At 37.0% G+C, this 13,573-nt stretch overlaps 1 protein-coding gene across 1 annotated transcript in view; it reads right to left on the reverse strand.

Annotated features, from left to right (window-relative positions):
- MARCHF10 (membrane associated ring-CH-type finger 10) overlaps window positions 1–8,864 on the reverse strand; it is a 236,968-nt gene extending 228,104 nt beyond the window's left edge. Inside the window, exon 1 of the mRNA XM_044675133.1 lies at window positions 8,775–8,864. Within this exon, the coding sequence (XP_044531068.1) occupies window positions 8,775–8,864 (90 nt within the window). The remainder of the gene's footprint in view (window positions 1–8,774) is intronic.
- Between the last annotated feature and the right edge of the window lie 4,709 nt (window positions 8,865–13,573).

Genomic DNA, 13,573 nt, shown 5'->3' on the forward strand with positions numbered 1-13,573 from the left:
TGGAAATATATAGTCAATTTTGATGGGTAGTTGATCCGTGGTTGCAGGCCCAGCTCTCTTGCCTTTCTGAATATCGTATTCCAAGCCTTACGGTCTTTTAGCGTGGAGGCTGCCAGATCCTGTGTGATCCTGATTGGTGCTCCTTGATATTTGAATTGTGTCTTCCTGGCTTCTTGTAAGATTTTTTCCTTTTACTTGACAAGTATACTATTCTGTGTTCACTTAACTTATTTATAGTTTCCCTCTTTATATTCAAGTCATTCACCCATTTTGAATTTATCTTGGTGTAGGGTGTGAGATGTTGATCTAAACCTAATCTCTCCCATATTGTTTTCCAAATTTCCCAGCAGTTTTTGTCAAATAGTGGATTCATGTCCCAAAAGTTGGGCTCTTTGGGTTTATCATACACTGTCTTGCTGATGTCATTAACCCCAAGTCTATTCCACTGATCCTCCCTTCTATCTCTTAGCCAGTACCATATATAATAGTGAATAGAGTTCACTACAGAGAATTATACATAGCATTTCCCAACATAGGAATACATATAATTAGATCTTATTTAAGCCCTTATGGAGTCAAATTTTAAAAATTATGAGTTTTCTTTCTTTTGCCTCTATTTCTTATTTACCTTTACATGTTTCTCTCGGTTTTTGTGGTTGGATATCAAACTTTCCAATTAATCCTGGTCTCTTTTGTGCAAAAACTTGGAAATCTTCAATTTTGTTGAATGCCCATACTTTCCCTTGGAAGTATATAGTCAGTTTCGATGGATAGTTGATCTGTGGCTGAAGGCCCAGCTCTCTTGCCTTTCTGAATATCGTATTCCAAGGCTTGCGGGCTTTTAGCATGGAAGCTGCCAGATCCTGTGTGATCCTGATTGGTGCTCCTTGATATTTGAATTGTCTCTTTCTGGCTTCTTGTAAGATTTTTTCTTTTGCTTGAAAGCTTTTGAATTTGGCAATAATATTTCTAACCGTTTTCTTCTCTGTATTGAATGTAGTGGGTGTTCTATGAATCCTTTCAATGTCTATATTGCCCTCTTGTTGTAGGACTTCAGGGCAATTTTGCTGGATAATTTCTTTTAGTACCGAGTCCAGGTTTCTATTAATTTATGGTTTTTCTGGAAGACCAATTATTCTCAAATTGTCTCTTCTAGACCGGTTTTCTTGGTCTGTCACTCTCTCATTGAGATATTTCATGTTTCCTCCTATTTTTTTCAGTCTTTTGACTTTGTTTTATTTGTTCTTGTTGTCTTGAGAGATCATTAGCTTCCAATTGCTCAATTCTAGTCTTTAGGGATTGATTTTCGGCTATTATCTTTCGGTTTTCGGCCGTAATCTTCTGGTTTTCGGCCATAATCGTCTGGTATTCCTTTTCAATCTGGTCATTTCTGGTGTTCAATTGCAAGATTTTACCTTTTAAACAGTTATTTTCTTGCCAGATCTCTTCCATTTTCCTCAAAATCTCAGTTTTGAACTCTTCCATAGCTTGTGAGTTTTCCTTATTTGAGGAGGGTCCGGATGCTTGTTTGTTCTCCTCCTCTGTTTGCTCAGTTGTCTGGATTTTCTCTGTGTAAAAGTTGTCGAGTGTTAAAGGCTTCTTTTTCTTGTTGTTATTCTTTCTCTTCTGAGCTTCCTGAGACTGGGTAGCCATCATTAGCCCAGCTGCTTCTCAGGTTTATCCTCGTGCTCAGTGTCTGTCCGTGGTCTATTGGCTCCTGAGGTCTGAGTTCTGGTTTTTTCCAAGGTCAAGCCCCCTGGTGAACCCCCTTGCTTGATCCTCTGCAGGAGGTTCCTTTACAAGTCTCAGGGCGCTGCTTCTACAGTGGTACACCCGTCTGCACTGGTTCCCCACTCAGGTTTTCAGAGCTTTAGTTCCTGGCTGTGTCTGCCTCCACCCACGCCTCCGCCCGTTCCTGTGCTCTCAGCCCACGCTCTGTGCCTGGCGTCCACTCTCTGCTCCCGCGCTCAGATTTCGCGTACGTTCTTTGGCTTATTGGGGTCCTACATCTTGCTGCTCTCAGGAACAGGCCCCGGAGCTGCCAATGACTCGATGGGTGCCCCAAACTTGCTCTATTTCTTTTTAGCTGGCTTCAGAGCTATAGATGTTGTGTGTGGAGGGGTGGGGGTGGGGTGGTTGCTCAGCCCGCGATTTAGTGAGAGCTGTTTCACCCCTTTATAGCATGGAAATGCCTCTATTCCACGTACCTTCCACACTGTGCCCTGTTGTGGGGTTCCTCCATTCGTCTGGACTTGTTTTTATGTCCCCTTGAGGAGTTTTGTGTGTTTCGGTCAGGAGAGGTTAAGAGCTGCTTCTTACTCTGCCGCCATCTTAACCCGGAACTCCCCATGTTGATACAATTTTTAACAATTGTTTTCTGACATTTTATGATCCGTGTTCTCTCCCTTCCCTCCTACCTACTTCCTACCAAAGTGACAGGTATTATAAGTCATATATGATATAATACATATTTCAATGTTCATCATTCCAACATATTTCAATCTTTATTCCCCAACCCCACTAACAACTTCCATCTTTACAATAATGTCAATGAGTATCAAAGTACATGCTGACTTGCTTTGAAGAATCCTGTCAAGGTCTTAGAATTACTCCCTTTACATCCTCTGCAACAGATGATGGCACATTAGTTGTAATTATCTTCGGAGATGTCATGGGATCACAGTTTGCTTATGTTCAAATCATGAACAGTGCAAGATGAAACCTCCAGTGTCCTCTGAAATTACTTCTTGCTGCCCTTTGTCACACAATGAAATCAATTCTGCCAATTTTGTTTGCCTCCTAGAAGGATATGAGCTATCCTTCCATTTGTTGCAATTTCCTTTTGTCTTTCACTTTCATTTATCTTGAAAATGCCAATAATGACACAGTTTATTTTTTCCAAATTAATGTCAATTTGTGGATGAGACAAAGATCTCAAAGTAAGAGTAACTATAATTAAGTTAATATTTATAGAGTCTAAAAATATGTGGGATTCTTAATATCCTTTTCCAATTCTCCTCCACCATCATTATGGTAGAAGTACAGAACTGAAGGATTTTAAATTTTTTTCTTTTTTTCCCCCCCAAGTCACCCAAGCTCAACAATGACAACCTAAGGTGTCACTCTGAGTCCTTACTCCCCCTCTCATCACTCCCTAGTCAATCAATTGCTATGTACTGCTGATTTTCCCTTCCTAACAAGTCTCATATAGACCCTCTTTCTCTTCTGATATTTCTAACACCCTTGTAAAAGCTCTACATCACCTCAAGCCTGGACTATTTATGGACAGCCTGCTTGCTGGTGTCCCTGCCTCAAAGCTCTCCTCTCTAGTCCATCCTTCACTCAGCTGTCACACTGATCTTCCTAAAACACAAATCTGACCCACTCTCCTATTCAATAAATTCCAGTGGCTCCCTATCACCTAAAGGATAAAATATAAAATCTTCTGTTTGCTACTCAAAAGATCTTTGTAATATATTTGGCTCCCTCCTACCTTTCCATTCTTGAGATTGCTATGACCAAAACAGTCATCACAGAGTGACCAACCTACTAATTTTTTCCCCAAGAGTCATTTTAGGGTATCCAATCTTGTTCTGATCACCACTCTTTTGTCTTAGGAATTCAGTTACCATAATACCCAGTATGGGGTTTAAATTATTATTAATGACATCATTAAATTAGTAATTTTAGATGGTAAGAAATCAAAAGGATGAGAGAATTTTTTTATATTCTGTCATTTTCTGTAGCCTCATTTTGTTTTACTATAAAACCAGCATAAATTTCAACATATCTTGTCAATCAATGACTCAAATATTTATGAAGATTCTATCATGTGCCAAACAGTGAGCTAGGTTTTGGGGACACAAAGACAAAAATGTCCTTGTTCTAGAGGAGCTTACTAGTACAGTCAAGTGCAATGGTCTACTGACTGAGAAAATAAAATACCAGTGGCTTGACACATAGATGTATAATAAATGTTGGCCAATAACTGATACAAGATAATTTTGAGACAGGACAAGTAGCTAGGGAGATCAGGGAAGGCTTCATATATGATAAGGTGGTGCTTGGCCTGGACTTTGAAGAAAACTAGGAATTCTAAAAGGTAAAGTGCATTTGAGACAGAAGAGATAGCATGTGCAAAGACAGCTAGGTGGTGGAGAGGTGCTAGACCTGGAATCAGGAAGATTTAAATTCAAATCTTACCTCAAGACCCTTACTATCTGACCTTAGGCAAATCACTTAACCTCTATCTCCCATAATTTCCTCAATTGTGAAGTGGGATCATAATTTTAGGGAAGATCAATCAAAATAATACTTTTGCAGTCTAGCACATAGCAAGCATGATATAAGTGCTAGATATTATTATCATTAGATGGGGTGTAATTTTTGAGGACAATAAAGAGATTACTTTGGCTTAATTGTCATATGCATGAGGAGATCTAATATGTAATAGGGCTCAAAAGCTCAGGGATGAAGATCTATAAATGACAGAGGAGTTTTATATTTGTTTCTAGAGTTAATAGTTTATATTTCATCCTGGAAACAAAAGGTAGATCTAGAATTTGTTCAGTAGGAATTGTGTTTTAGAAAAGTCACTTCAGCAGCAGTGTGGAGGACTGAAAAGAAAAATAAAAGACTTGAGGCAGGGAGAATACTAGGAGGTTATTATAACTGCACATAAGAGGTCATAAGGACCTGAATTAGGGTCACAATTGTGTAACTGGAAAGAAAGGGATATACATGAGAGATGTTGTGGAGGTAGAATCAAGAAGTTTTGGCAACTGACTAGAAATGGGAATGAGGAAGAATAAAGAGTTGAATATGAAAATGATTTTTTTATTTTATCTTTATTTTATTCCAGTAACAAACTTACATAAGTTTTCCAAAATTACGTGATTCGTTTTGTCTTCCTCTCCTCTTCCTCCCCACCTCCCAGAGTTGACAAGCAATTCTACTGGTCTATGCATGTAGAAAATGAGATTTTTTTAAATGAGTGACTGGAAGAATGGTGGTGCCCTTAATGGAAGTTCAAATTAAGGTGTGATTGTGGGAAAAAAAATAACATGTTCTCCATGTTGTGTTCTTGATGTCTATGGCATATCCAGCTAAAAAGTTCAAAAGATGAACAAGCAGTTTTCAGATGAAGAAATCAAAAGTATCAATAGTCACATGAAAAAATGTTCTAGATCACTCTTGATCAGAGAAATGCAAATTAAAACAACACTGAGGTACCACCTCACATCTTTCAAATTGACTGATATACAGAAAAGGAAAACGATAAATGTTATGGGGATTTTACAAAATTGGGACAATAATGTATGGTTGGTGAAGTCTAAGAACTGATCTAAACATTGTGGAAAGCAATTTGGAACTATGCCCAAAAGACAATAAAACTGTGCACATACCCTTTGATCCAGTAATACCATTACTAGATCTGTTTCCCAAAGAGATTTTTTTAAAACGTAGGGAAAGGATCTACTTGTATAAAAATATTGATAGCATCCCTTTTTGTGGTGGTAAAAAATTGGAAATTGAGACAATGCCCCTCGATTGGGGAATGGCTGAACAAATTGTGGTATATGATGGTGATGGAACAGGACAATTTCAGAAAGAGCTAGAAAGACCTCCATGAACTGATGCAGAGTGAAATAAGTGAAACCAGGAGAACATTATATACAGTAACAGTAATATTATGGAATGATCAACTGTGACAGACTTAGCTACTCTCAGGACAATTCTGAAGGATTTATGACAAAGAATGCTCTCCACCTCCAAAGAAAGAACTGTTGGAGTTGGAATGAAGATCAGAGTATATTATTTTTCACTTTAGTTTATTTTAGTTTTTATTTGGGGGTTTTAGTTTTAAAATGAATATTTTCTTACAGCAATGTACAATATGGAAATATGCTTTGCATCATAATGCATGTGTAACCCAGGTCATGGAAGGGAGAGAGAAGGGAGGGAGACAATTTGGATTTTATAACTTCAGAAAACTTATGTAGAAAATTGATTATTACATTTAATTGGTAAAATAAAATTTCTTCTTAAAAATTTAAGTGTATATTCCCATTTGAAAAATAAAATGTTCAAAAGGATGTTTGGGATATTGGAATAGAGCTAAAGAGAGACAAGTTCTAGGAGATGTCAGTATAGATCAGTGATGGGCAAGCTGCGGCCCCCTGAAATGTTCTATCCAGCAGCGTGTGACATTATTCCTAATCTGATGAATACAATGGGTAGGATACAATACAATGAAACTTTGAAAAAGTTGCCTTAGAAACAGACTGACAGATGAACATTTCCTTTCCTTTGGCCCCCTCTTTAAAAAGTTTGCCCATCACTGGTATAGATGTAATTAAACCTATGAGAGCTGATGATGTCAACAATAGAATATGGAGAGAGAAGAAGATATTGCTGGGATACCCCTAAAATTAAGGAGTGCATATTATGGGTAAAAATCTAGCCAAAACTGAGAAGCTGTTAGAAGGAAAACTAAGAGAGATCAGTGTCATAAAACTGCTGAAAGGAGAGATTATTTAGAAGAAAAAGGTATTGTAGTGTGTCAGATGCCTCTAAAGAGGTTGATTAATGAAGGCTGGAAAAAAGATGATCAGATATATGACAACGAAGAGAAAACTGATAGCTTTAGGGAAAAAAAACAAATTTAGCTTAATGACATCAAAAGCAGATGGAAAGGGATTGAGAAATGAGCAAGAAACAAGCACCTGAAAGAGCAAGTATAGGCAGTTTTTCTAAGAGTATGACTGAGGGACAGAGGAGGTATATAGAATTATATCTTGAAGGCACACATAGTAGGGCCTTCTGAAGGGCTTTTAATTTTAGGGGAGTCGAATATTTTGCAAGCAGCTAGGAACAAGCTGCTTCTTTATCTGATGAGGAGAATGGTGGAACGGAGAAAGCATCATGTAGAAATGGCTAGGAAATAGCATAGAGGTCTATATCTAAATAAGATAACCCAAAAGCTCACCTAACAGAGCCTCGTACCTCAGGAAATTTTGATAGATTATAAAAAATAATTCTGAAGCATTAAGTACAACTTTTCTTCAAACTTTGTGGTGAACATTAATAGCTAAATTCCTCTTCCACTTCCACTAACATTGTAGAGGAGAAAAACACATCAACAAAAGACAGTAAGACTGTAAGAACTGCCTAGTAGTAGTATAACTAAATTCTAAGATGGCACATAATTATATATTATTTGCCAGATTCTGAAATAGCATGCAAAATGCCAAATAAATGTTCATTTCCTCTTGTTTTTCCTGAAGAGTCCCACCCAGTCACCAAAAGGGAAAGCTTCAATATAACATGAGATTGGTTTTGCTTTCACCTCTTGCTATTAATATGTAGACCTAGAAAAACATTGCTACCAGTTTAACTTATTTTGAGAAATAACAGAAGTAATTTCTGCACAGAATTCTGAGGGCCTATTTTTGTCCAGCTCACTAACAAATCCTGTGTATGGGCAATAGGGTCAACTAAACTATACATTCCATAAAGTCTGGTTTGTAGTTACCTTTTTTTATAATGTATAGAGATATTCTCCTGTTAGGATTTTTTAAACCATACTATCTTCCTTCCACTGTATATTTGAAAAGACTATGTCCCTTTTTCTCACTAATATTAGTATAGTATATATTCTGGGGCTATTCTCCCAACCCCAAAGTCCACAGAGCTTGGATGGCTGCTACATCTCTTTGGAGTTCTAGAGTTGGTTTTGAGGAGTTAAGGGGTTTCTTAGTGACATTACTGGCAAATAGTAAGTGTTAAATAAAACGTTTGTTGCTTTGCCTTTCCATAACTTACATAAAAGTTCTGATAAAGAATCTGGTCTGACTTTTAAGGAATCATCAGAAAATTAGCTACCACAGAACTACAATATAAAACAAAAGGTGGGGGGGAATCCTGATAACCAGGATATGCTGGGAAAAAGTCTCAGTTGGAAAAGCTCTCTAGTGGGTTCCTCCAAATAAAAAGAGCCTAATGTTTATCTCAAACTAGCCCCACCAAATGGAGTACATGCTGAAGTCTATTCTCTTAACTCTCCCTAACACTGTCAGGTGAGGACTACTGGGCTCAAGTAGTCACTAAATATGTTTTAGACTCTAGTGTTAGTCCTGAGGGAGAAGAGGAGATGGGGCTAATGTACCTTTCTAATACTATAGCTTATGAGTTTGAGCTGGCTTGTTTCCCTCCATAATTATCAAATGATATCAGTTGGACATCCAATTAGCTTTTAGAAAATGATTTTATGGGAATAATCTGTATTAGTACATACATGTTATAAAGGGGAAGAGACTGGACCTAAAATTTCATTAGGATCAGGAACTTGTCTGCTCATTAGAGTGATTTATAGGAGAACAAGTTCCCCCCCCACCCCCGCCTGAATTCCACTCCACACAACCATTAAGCTCCTCTTAGGCTTTTGTAGTTCTTCTATTGGGTCCCTCACAGAATCTTGAAGTTGCCTTTCTCAGCTTGTCTGTCATCTTCTCAGCTCCTGATGCTGATGCCACCATTATGGAGCTGAGGTTGGGGTACTGCTGGAATTCTAACCCAGGTCCTCTAAATTTGAATCTTGAGTCCCCTTTCTACTGCATCCTTGGTCACCTCCACTATCATCCCTTCTTAAAGCCTAATACAACCAATCACACCCCAGCACACTAGAAAAGTCACTTTATGACATTCTATCCCACATTAACATAATATTCTTATTGCAAAGAGAACATACATAGTGACTTGCTTTATTCATGTACCTGGTACTCGGAGTCCACCTTGTGCTGCATATCCCGCAGATACTGAGCATCATTGACGAATTTCTGCCTGTCCCTTGCTTCATGCATCATGAAAATTTAACCCCAACCTGCACATACAAAGTAAATAAATAAATTATTTGAAATATGCTATTTGATTGTTCTGGTACTATTAATTTCTTAGTATAATTGTTTTTTTTTTTAGGAAAAAAACAATTGATCTAATTACTACTGTTTGGAAGTTAGAGAGGTAGCATAGTACAGTGGAAAAGATTATGGGGTCCAGAGTTTTTGAATCCTGTCTTCTCACTACCCAAGTGACTGACTCTAGGCAAATCACTTCATCTCTCTGTGCCTTAGTTTTCTCATCTGTAAAATGAAGGAGTTGGATTCAAATGGTTTCTGAGGTCCTTTTGAGCTCTAAATGCAGGATTTTGTCTAGGATCCTTGAGAAAAAGGGATGGATGATTGGTGTCCATGTTGACCTCCTAATGCTTTACCTTTCTAACCATGATAGTAAAATGATTACTATCATTATATATATATATATATATTTAAATATATATTTATATATATCAGCTAGCTCCAATGAAGTTGTCTAATTATTAGAAAGAAAATAGACTAGCACATAATTCAGAAGGGAAAAAAGTAAAACCTAGACAATGTAAATACATAGAAACCAAAGTTACAACATTTTAACTACTTAAAGATCATAGGAAATTTCATTTAGTTGCTTATTCTGTTTTCATGGAGTCTAGACAAATAAAAAACATGTCCAATTATCAAAGAGCTTTTCATGCATAAAGATGTAGGTATAGAAATTCAAGACACTTGCCAGACATGTCTTCACATAAATGAATTTTTTGTTTCATTTAATCTAAGTTAATTATTGTCATTCTTATTCTGCTATTCCCAAGTAAACTTTTACACAGAACTAACCACAAAGAAACCTTTTTAATCTTCCTTTTCTCCTTCCCCAAATGATCTGTATAGAGTAAGAGTTTAATAAATGTTTCTCTACTCTACTCTACAGATGGCTGAAACAATGATTGAAGAAGACAGAACTGGTATCCCATTCAATGCATATGATCAATCACCCCACAACATCCTTTCTCCATTTCCCAAACTATTACCCCTACCATTCATTACAGAGGAACAGAAGTGCCCCCTCCCACCTTCCCCAGATCTTTCCTTCTGGTTTCTCTTTAATGACTTCTTTTTCCCTTAAAGACAGTCCTGGATGTTCAGTTTACTTTTATTTAACTATATAAAAATATTGGACCAGAGGAAGGGAGACTTGAATATCTAATGAATATTTATCCCAGACTGAAACTTCTTAAGTCACAGAATCACAAAATTTGTGTGTTAGAAGGGATCTGAGAAGTCCAGCCCAAAAAGTATTCACATTGATAAAAATGTTAATTAGCACAGAAAAAAGCCAAGTACTGATCTCTGGAGCAGTATACTAGAGACTTCTTGCCACATTGATATTAAATCAATAATTTTTTTTAACTAGCCCTATCTGGACTAAAATAAAAAAGGAAAAGATTCTCTCTTATACCAATAATCATTTCACTGCATACAGCCTCTTCTTCCTAGACCTGGCTGGCTGACTGCAGAGAACAGGGAAAAAGAGGTTATATGCTAACCATCTGTACTAGTTTGAGTCTCTCCTATGATTGGAAAGCATACTTTCCTCCTCTCTTTTAGCATCTCAGGCTCACAATTTGACCAAATCATGTTCTGGAGGATGACTTTCTCAAGTCTCCTCAGCTGCATTTCCTTCTTAAAGTTACCTAATATCTACTTTTTATGTATGTATATGCCAACATATAAACATGCTGTATCCCTCACTAGAATGTAAGCTTCACTAGGGCAGAGATCTTTGAAGATGGAGACTTCACTTTTTCTTGGTATATCCTCAGGGATTAGAACAGGGTTTGGCAAGTATTAAGAGCTTAAATGCTTATTGATTGAGTGAGCAGACCTCAGACTTTTCTATTTAGTAGTTTCATTCTAAATCAGAATCTGCTAAGCAAAAATTTCACCTTATACTTTGTTAACTACAAAATAAATCTACATTTTTCTTTGCAATTCTGGAGTTATTCAGAACTATGCCTTAACATGAGAAAAAGGAGGCAGATAAAAATACCTGAGCTATTATGAGAAATCCTAGGTGTATGGAGCAGCTATTTACACTGTATATCTACAGTCTCCCAGAGCTCTGAAAAACTAAAGTGGCACCTCAATTGATTCACATATGCCTAAAGGTATTGAAGAGTTCAATTTTAAATGTGTTCCATTCTAGCTCTCTTTTTGCAGTTAAACCTAATTTCTTGTTGGAGGGCAAAAAAAAGAATCAAGAAGCCTATATTTTCCTCTGATTGCCCACATTTGACTTCATATGTTGCTACATTTTGGGGAATAATTTATAAAGAAAATAATTTAATTATGGCTTTATGAAAAGATAACTTTAACAACCAAAAAAACCAACAAAACTTCAGACTTTGAAAACGTCATTCTAAAGAGGCATAGTAGAAATGTTTACTTAAGTATATAATTTGTTATTCATTAATTTGTTATTTATAGTACATATTATAACATAATTAGAATAATTATATTTAAAATGTGTGAATATATGAACATCTATAATAGGCAACTAGGTGATGCAATGAATAGAGCATCAGGCCTAGAGTCAGAAGACCAGAGTTCAAAACAAGCCTCAGACACTTACTTACTGTGGGTCCCTTGGCAAGTTACTTAACCCTTTTTGCTGCAGTTTCTTTCTCTGTAAAAAATGAGCTGGAGAAAGAAATGACAAACCATTCCAGTATCTTTGTCAAAAAACAAACAAACAGACCCAAAAGAGCTCATATAAAGTCAGATCCAACTGAAAAGACTCAAAAACAACAAAATATACAATATGTATGCTGCAATATACATAATTATATATTATATTACATGTAACTACTCTGATACTATTCATATTTAAAAGCTAGTTATAAGGCATTCTCTTGTCTTATTCTATATTTCATGAAGTTCATATTTACCATCATAATTGATTGCACAAGATGCTCAAGTCTCATGCAATATTTCAACTGTAATAAAGTTTGCAGAAAATGTGGTCATTGCTTATTGCTGTCATTTCAATGTGGAAAATTCAAAGAACAGTGACAATGTTGTACTATGTAAGTAGGGCAGAAGGCCCTGAATGAGAGACTTCTTGGTTGGGGAAAAAAAAAGGAAAAAGTTTCCTTCAGAAGTAACTCTCCTTGAGAGGGTTTTTTTTTCCCTCTAAAAATAAGAGGAGGCAGCTAGGTGACTCACTGGATTGAGAGCTAGGCTCAGAGACGGGAGGTCCTGGGTTCAAATCTGGACTCAGATACTTCCTAGCTATGTGACCCTGGGAAAGTCACTTGACCCCCATTTCCTAGCCCTTACCACTCTTCTGCATTAGAATCAATACATGGTGTTAATTCTAAGAAGGAAGATAAGGGTTTATAGAAAGAAAAAGATAAAGTATAAAGAAAGACAATAATTCAAGCCCCTCATCCTTAAATTAAAATTCCTATCCCTCTCTGCTTCACCTATCTGAACATCACCCAGTTCTGAATATCACTCACTTCAGACAGTGCCTCCTTCATAAAGACATTGTTGGTTACTCCAATCCATAATGACCATTCCCTCTGTTGAACTTCTATACCATTTATTCAGCATACCACTATTATTATGTGTCTTTTCTATCCAAATGAATTTCTTGAAGGCAGGGATTCTGGCTATACTGTCTTCTAATCACCTAACACAGTCCCTTCCTGTATAAGTACAGATTCAATAAGTATTTGCTTACTAATTAAATTTAAGGGTGAAATATTACAATTGTGTGGAACACTGGATTCAAGACCAGACTTACACAATCAGCTATGTGACCTTGTACAAATCATTTAAATCATATTAGCCTGTTTCCTCACCAGTAATATGGGAATAATACATATCCTACCCTGAGTCATATAGGCTTGCTGTGGGGAAAGTGTTTGACTGTTCATTCAAAGTTTTATTCAGAGTTGATTCAAAAATTGTATTACAAATATGATGGTTCTAGTAATGGTCATTATTTTCTCATTAGGCAAATGATAAAGGAAGGAACTTATCTCTGTTAAAGTCTGTAAGAAAAGAAGAGAACCTAAGGCAGGGGCTAAGAGATTGGTACAGCCCGGAGCAAATGGAACAGTTAGAAGACCACTGTGAAAATGAATATGCTAATTATCTTAATTTGCTAGAGTTACCCAACTATGCAGATGATGAAGTTTGTGTGAGAGGGACTGAATTAATCAGGACACAGAATACCTTAGAAGTTAGCCACCCTAGAGAATGACCAGGAATAACTTCAGCAGGGTCAATGACCATGAAAACCATCTCATTCCAGCTCTTAGTCCCTGAGATGGGATAATTGGGTGACCTTGGTCCCATAAGAATATTCTGCATGCCACATGCAGAAAACTTGTGATCAGGTAGGTTAACTCTTTTACTGTTATCTAATCTTCATGGGCACCTGCTGGCTTAGGCTTTGTACCCCCATTGTATTCCCAAGCCTTGGAGTCCCATTATCTCACATTTGCTTATCTTTCTGAAAATTTTATTGTACCCAAAAATATGCACCAAAGAGCTTTTTTGTCTTTGCAGTTCCTGCCTTGAACCTGACAATCCATCACCCCTCTTCCTGGAACTCCCTACCCATACCATGCCCAGATCCTTCCCTTGATCTGCCCCCATCCAGACCCTTTTTCCTCCTCCCTTTGTTAGAA

The sequence above is a fragment of the Gracilinanus agilis genome, chromosome 4, assembly GCF_016433145.1.
Source record: "Gracilinanus agilis isolate LMUSP501 chromosome 4, AgileGrace, whole genome shotgun sequence".
Taxonomy (NCBI): Eukaryota; Metazoa; Chordata; class Mammalia; order Didelphimorphia; family Didelphidae; genus Gracilinanus; species Gracilinanus agilis.